We start from the raw sequence: 7,500 nt of genomic DNA on the forward strand, positions 1-7,500 counted from the left end.
ATATATAAATGTGATAAAAACATACAAGCACCAGAACTTCTCTCAGAGGACTGACTGTGTGGGCGGAGCTTAATAATCTAACTTTGACTTTAGACAACAAAACTGGCATTATATATTATATAAATGTAATTTATATAATATATATTATATTATAATGAATATAATGATGTAATTATTATAATGTTTTGAATGTCCTTTTTTGTGACTTTTTTCCTGCCTAACTGTGCATCTTAACAGGACCAGGTCGAAAGGACCTGAGCCGTTTCTGTGTCTGTGTCTGTCTGTGTCTGTCTGTGTCTGTGTCTGTCTGTGTCTGTGTCTTTGTCTGTGTCTGTCTGTTTGTGTATGTGTCTGTGTCTGTGTCTGTCTGTGTCTGTCTGTGTCTGTCTGTGTCTGTCTGTGTCTGTGTCTGTCTGTGTCTGTGTCTTTGTCTGTGTCTGTCTGTTTGTGTATGTGTCTGTCTGTGTCTGTGTCTTTGTCTGTGTCTGTCTGTTTGTGTATGTGTCTGTGTCTGTGTCTGTCTGTGTCTGTGTCTGTCTGTGTCTGTCTGTGTCTGTGTCTGTCTGTGTCTGTGTCTGTCTGTGTCTGTGTCTTTGTCTGTGTCTGTCTGTTTGTGTATGTGTCTGTGTCTGTCTGTGTCTGTCTGTGTCTGTCTGTGTCTGTCTGTGTCTGTCTGTGTCTGTCTGTGTCTGTCTGTGTCTGTCTGTGTCTGTGTCTGTGTCTGTGTCTGGATAACTGATAACTGGCCCTTCTATCCTCAATATTACTACTGTGATGTTTGGTGTGGAAAGATGTAGCATCACTTAGGACAAAACTCTCATTAATGAGAACAAACAGAGCAAAAACTAGAGACAAACAGAAATGCTGAGGAAGAGTAAAAGCGGGAACGGGAAAACAGAAGGCGAGGTCGAGATAACACTTGCTCTTGGCGCTTCTGATTAATGGTTCAGGGAAAAATGCAGAATCACTAATATTAGCATGAACCATATCACGCCTTGACTTACTGACCGCACCACAACGAGCGGGACGCGACCTTCACCTCATTTTCTTTTCCTGCTATCGGTAAGATGACATTAATGCTACACAACATTATCAGCTTTGTTGTTGTGTCATTTCCCGATTACTGTTAAAACCAGACCCGGGTACAGGAGAAGACAATACGGGGCAGGAAGTACATACGTGAAATCTGTGCTGTCCAGAGATACAGAAAGATGTATAATAGACTTTCGGGAATTTCTGTCCATAACTGTAGATTTTTGCACATACTATACTTGCTAAGATGTCCCTTTTTTTTTTTTTTAACAATCTTGGACTGCCGTAATAAGACGTAGCGTCACTTAGCATCACAAAAATATTCTCCCAACTTCAAAAAATATCGAAAGATCTACAAGACGATAGTGAGAGCAGCTCTGCTGTATGGGTTAGAGACTGTAGCAGTGAAGAAAAGACATGAGGCAGAGATGGAGGTAGCAGAGATGAGGATGTTGAGGTTCTCTTTAGGAGTGACGAGGATGGACAGGATTAGGAACGAGGACATCAGAGGGACGGCTCAGGTTGGCTGTTTTAGGGACAAGGTCAGAGAGGCTAGATTGAGATAGTTTGGACATGTACAGTGGAGGGAGATGGTTATATTGGTTGAAGGATATTAGAGATGGAGCTGCCAGGTAAGAGGTCAAGATATGGATGTGTTAAAAGAGGATATGAAGGTAACTGGTGTGAGGATGCAGAGTATAGAGAGAGGTGGAAACGGATGATTCGCTGTGGCGACACCTGACGGGAAAATTCGATTCATTTCATTGTCACTAGAAAAAAAAAAAACTTGTCGAATTGACTTCATTTAAACTCCTACAGTTCCGGGTAAGTGAAGTAACGTTAAAGCGATCGGTTTTCGGACATCCAGCATGGTTCAGGCGTGGATTTTCCAAGCACCGGAGCTGAGAATCCAAATCAAATGATGTAGCTCAATCTATTTCATTCTAGTCATTAGAAACATGTTCAAGTGTAGTGATCAGCTTTGTGGTCCAAGGTAGAGGTCTTCACGGGTCCACTTAGATCCGAAAACCCGAGGTCCGACCCGAGACCCGAGCGGGTTCGGGTCTAAAAGTTTCACGTGTGCCTCGGACACGGGTCGGGTATAATAATAGCGGCGTCGGGTCTCGGGTCATTTAAAACGGATGTATTTTTACCGAACGGACCCGAGAAGACCCAAACAATTGTATCTCGTGTGTGTGTATCGATTCGAGTCCTTTTCCAACCTCTCCTCTGTTTGCCAAGACCGCTTGCGACATGTGGCTGGTGACGTGTGGCTGGCGGTAAGCTAATTTTAGTTGAAACAGACCTGTCAATCAATTTTGAATCCACGCTGTAGCGGTTACTTTAGTGTTACTTTAGAGTTATGCAACATTCGGGTCCAGTCGGGTTTAAAAAAAAAATTGCCATCGGGTCGGGTCTGACTCGGGTCTAATTTTTTCGAGATTGTCTCGGGTCGGGTCTTTCTTTAAAAAAAAAAAATTATCCACGTCGGATTCGGGTCAAAAAGTGATCCGGGTCACTTCGGGTCGGGTACGTTTCTTTAGACCCGAGAAGACCTCTAGTCCAAGGAAATGATATAAACAGTAAATTTAAGCCAGAACAACAAAACGACTGTAATAACTGTGATTTCTCCCAAAGGTCCTGAACAAAGGGTTAAAACTGAACAAAGAAAACAAAAAAAATGATACTATAATTTTTTTACTGCTTTTACTGTGTACTAAAAAGACGTCACAGCAAGCGACTAGGTTAAGTGTTGTTTGATATGGTGTTGCCGTAGTGGTGAATACGGTGAATCGACTTGTTCAACTGGCTGCTACATGGCAGAATTTTCTAGAACGTTCTCTGATGTTCCTGCTTGTGGTCCTGCAGCACATCTGCTGTTCGTTCTGAAGCTGCCTACAGCTCGTATAGAGGCGAGAGAGAAAGACAAGGAGACTGACGTTAAATCACACCTTCACATCAATCACCATCATTCGGCTTCCATGTGCTTCCAATGAGGCTGAATGACAGCATCCTGTCTCAGGTGCTCTGTGAGTTCTTTATTCAAAGCTGGTCGAAATTGCTGACATACACACACACACACACACACACACACACACACACACACACACAATCTCCTACCTTGATGGACAGATGTTTGCTCTCATGTAGTATCATCTCCTCTGTGATTAGTAGCATTCTGGTCGGGCTGCACAGGTCCAGTGGCTACAGAGATTAAAAAAAAAACAAAGCTAAACATGGTGCTAAGATTAAAGATACGTATAAAATCAGTGCTGATTCACTACGTGACTCACACACACTAGTTCCATACTAAAACCTGGAGAAACCGTGCTGTAGGTGGAAGTGAACTAAACTGCAAACTTGCTCTAGCGCTCTTCAGCGAGCGTTCACTCAACCCCCACAATACACCACGCGCCGGTGGGCCGAGCAGTCTGGGAAATCAGCGTCGTCGACCACGCTAAGCTAAAAGCACCACTTAAAAGTGTGTGACAGCATTTCAGCATGTGCAACATCCTCCTTTAGGTGGTTTAATGCATCGTAGTGCTAGCGGTGTGCACAGGAAGTTAGCTGGAGGGACGTTTCTACAGACCCCACACAGTCGTGGCTTGTGAACACATAACGCTGTTCTCATGCGCTCACAGGAAGTCGTTCAGTCGCTCGAAGAACTGCTGACCCAGAGTCCAGAGCTGATGTCTTTCATTTAAACTCTGAGGGACTCTTTCAGGTGTAAATGAAAAAAATCCATAGATGCAAAATCTATAGTATTTATTTTAATTGGTTGTTTTTTTTCAGATTTCTAGTTTTACTTGAGATTATTGATCTCCACGTCAATGAATCCTAATGATGAAAATGACTAAAAGGGTTCATGTGGGGAAAAAGACACACATTTCTATTATTTTTAATATTATTTCTATTTCTTATGTCTGTATAGAGTCTAATTTTAGGAAATTTGCAAAATTTGAAGAACTGGGCATGAGCCAAAAAGGACAAAGTGGCATTTCTGCTCTGAGAAAGACAAAATAAAACCCTTAATTCAATCTTGAAATAATAATTGTTTGTTCTATATTCCTCACACCTCCAGGGTCGGGGGTTCGATTCCCACCTCCACCTTGTGTGTGTGGAGTTTGCATGTTCTCCCCGTGCCTTGGGGGTTTCCTCCGGGTACTCCGGTTTCCTCCCCCGGTCCAAAGACATGCATGGTAGTTTGATTGGCATCTCTGGATAAATTGTCCGTAGTGTGTGTGTGTGTGTGTGTGTGTGTGTGTGTGTGTGTGTGTGTGTGTGTGTGTGTGTGTGTGTGTGTGTGTGTGTGTGTGAGTGAATGAGAGTGTGTGTGTGTTCCCTGTGATGGGTTGGCACTCCGTCCAGGGTGTATCCTGCCTCGATGCCCAATGACGCCTGAGATAGGCACAGGCTCCCCGTGACCCGAGAAGTTCGGATAAGCGGTAGATAATGAATGAGTGAGTGAGTGAGTGAGTGAATGAGTGACTGAGTGAGTGAGTGAGTGAGTGAGTGAGTGAGTGAATGAGTGACTGAGTGAGTGAGTGAGTGAGTGAGTGAGTGAGTGAGTGAGTGAGTGAGTGAGTGAGTGAATGAGTGACTGAGTGAGTGACTGAGTGAGTGAGTGAGTGAGTGAGTGAGTGAGTGAGTGAGTGTTCTATATTCTGTATAATCGCCATATTTTTTATATTTTATTAGTATATTTACTCACGTTAATCTTCTAAACACACGTTTAGAATTTTGGATTTTCACCAGTTCTTTTGTAATCAGAATTTTACTACGCGTGTAATAACACACACAGCACACACTCTTTCTCTCGCTTCCTCTCTCTCTTTCTCACACACACACACGCACACACACACACACACACACACAATTTTTAGTTTCCTTTCACATACGTCGTTGATTCAGTGAACTGAAATTGCAGCTCAAACCCAACACCTGAGTGATACCTGCACAAAGATGGGGAATATGAGAACTTTGGGCGCCACTTTGACGTAGGCTCCGTAGTTGGCGTGAGATCGGACGATGGTGCAGTTCTGGTAGTTGGCGAAGTTTGAGCTGGGCTGGAAGCTGGTAGCTGCTGACTTGGATTTGTTGCCTGATCGGCGCAGGAAGTTGGTTCTGCTCGCCAGGTTGGGCGTTGCATGCGGCTGGGGCGTGTTAGCAGTTCCTGGTGAGTACATCCATCCAGCTGGAGAGGAAGAACATCAGTGTAACATCATGTTCTTGTTACGCTTATGACACCTCATGGCACAAAACAGACAGATATTTATTAATAATCCGACTTACCCAGAGTGCTAGCATTGTCTCCATAGACTTGGGTCAGAATCTGTGAGATCAGATACAGTATGTGGGTCATGATAACGGCTCATGACTTAGGTTTAGGAACATATCTGATATCTGATATCTGACGTCCAGATGGTTTCTCAGTTCAAACCCTGCCTAAGACCTGGAGCTCCTCAGTACAGCACTACATTCTGGTCCACAATATACATTATAACATATTAACTCTCATTTGGCTTCAGTCTACACATCATGACACAGTGAGGACTCGAAGCTTGTCGGCTTCCAGCTCATCACTGATCATCATTATAAGGGGGGTGTCTCGGGGGTTTCCTCCGGGTACTCCGGTTTCCTCCCCCGGTCCAAAGACATGCATGGTAGGTTGGTTGGCATCTCTGGAAAATTGTCCGTAGTATGTGAGCTTAGACATTTTTTACTGGGATACAATATACGTTTTATTTTTTTACTTTATAATTTATGGGTTTTTTTGTTTTTGTTTTTATTTTCTCTCATAACATTACAATTTTATTCTCGTAATATTACGACTTTATTCTGTATATCTTATTTTTAGTTTTAAACATTAACACCTTAAAACCCTGCTGTATTTTCTCCATGAACATCTCGACATCTCCGACTACGTGAATGTTTTTGTAGCAGAGAAATAAAACGCCTGACTGACCCCAAACTCCGGCATGACGTGCCACCGATTCCTAAATTGCACCCAGACTGAAGTTAAAAACAAATTGTTGTCAAAGTTTGGAGAATTTTAGAGAACCACTTGAATCTAAACGCTTCCCTTTAGTGGGCAGCTTTTTGTCTTTACTGCTGTGGAATTCTTTCAGTGTCTCTTGTGGCTTTCCGAAGCGAAACGGATTGTGGTTCGTTTTAAGGCTCGTTTTTTCCCAATACAGCAGCACATTCCTGTAACTTATGATTCATAAGCAGTAATATTTGGTCATGTGAAGCCCCAACACTGGGCATGGGAAAAAACAATAGTGCGAGTGATCCGTTCAGTCGTCTGAAACCAATAACGCGTTGTTAGGGGATTTTAAATCTGGTGGTGTCTCCTTTTTAAATAATTTCTCTCGACGAAGAAGAAGAAGAAGAAGAAGAAGAAGAAGAAGAAGAAGAAGAAGAAGAAGAAGAAGAAGATGCACCTCACTACAGCCACTTTTTTCCATACTTTAATCATTTCTATATAAATAAATAAATAAAATAAACTATAATAAAAATGTATACATTGTTTTAATTTATTTATTTCTTTGTTTAGTTGTTTGGTCGTTTGTTTGTTCATACATTTTTAAAAAAAAAAAAAAAAAAAAAGATTTTATTTATTTAATCATTAATTTGCTGTTTTATTTGTTTTTTTTTTATGACTTGGTCTAGATTTGTTTTTGTTTCCTCGTTTGTCTGTTTATTTATCCAAGGTTGTTCGTGAATATTGTTTTTTTTTTTTTTTTACTCGTGTAAACTTTAACTTTGTTTTAATTGTTTTTGAGTGTTGAGAATGCGTCTGTACTGGGATTTGAACTCATAACCATCTGGACAATATTACATCATCATATCCTGTACTGACTCTTGCTCATAAAAGCTTCTAGTAAAGCTGATATACTGTATATATTATAGTGTATGTGTATAATTCTCGGAACCTGGCCTCCAGGGTTGATGGGTGAGAGGATGATGTAATTGTCCCCGTTGGAACCTTTGACTCGTGTCCCTCTGAGAGTCGGAGTGTGTGTCCTGGCGCTGGATTTGCCCTCTTCTCTCCTGTCACCCCATGGTGCCCCGGTGCCCCCGATCCCGCCACCCCTCGCCCCCTCCGAGCCGTTGAGCATTATCCGGTGGCGGAGGTGCGCGGGAAGCGGGGGTACAGGTGGGGTCTTCTCCGCATGCTTCGTTCTGGGAGGAGACGCGGGAGAGTCGTAGTTGGAGCTCTTGTACGAATGATGGATAAGACCCTCGAAGCTGGACTTCACGGAGGGTCCCGAACGCCACACCATCACTTTGATCTCACGGGCACTGCTTCTGCACAGACATAAATGTAATCAACTCCATTAAACCTCAGCGCCGCTCGGTCCTTCCATCCGATTGCCCATTTTCATTTTCTAGTTTCTTTCTATACAGGTTTGCATTCACGCACTTGGTTTCCATAGTAACGAAGTACAAACCGATAGAGATGCT

At 42.7% G+C, this 7,500-nt stretch overlaps 1 protein-coding gene across 4 annotated transcripts in view; it reads right to left on the minus strand.

The window, feature by feature from the left end:
• Positions 1-7,500, minus strand: part of LOC113636577 (regulator of G-protein signaling 3-like) — a 41,678-nt gene that overhangs the window by 15,079 nt on the left and 19,099 nt on the right. For all 4 annotated transcript variants that reach the window (XM_047809107.1, XM_027136758.2, XM_047809109.1 and 1 more), the window contains exons 4-7: positions 6,969-7,344; positions 5,326-5,365; positions 4,986-5,227; positions 3,154-3,237 (exon numbers count right to left, since the gene is read on the minus strand). In XM_047809107.1, the coding sequence (XP_047665063.1) occupies positions 3,154-3,237; positions 4,986-5,227; positions 5,326-5,365; positions 6,969-7,344 (742 nt within the window). The remainder of the gene's footprint in view (positions 1-3,153; positions 3,238-4,985; positions 5,228-5,325; positions 5,366-6,968; positions 7,345-7,500) is intronic.

The sequence above is a fragment of the Tachysurus fulvidraco genome, chromosome 26, assembly GCF_022655615.1.
Source record: "Tachysurus fulvidraco isolate hzauxx_2018 chromosome 26, HZAU_PFXX_2.0, whole genome shotgun sequence".
NCBI lineage: Eukaryota > Metazoa > Chordata > Actinopteri > Siluriformes > Bagridae > Tachysurus > Tachysurus fulvidraco.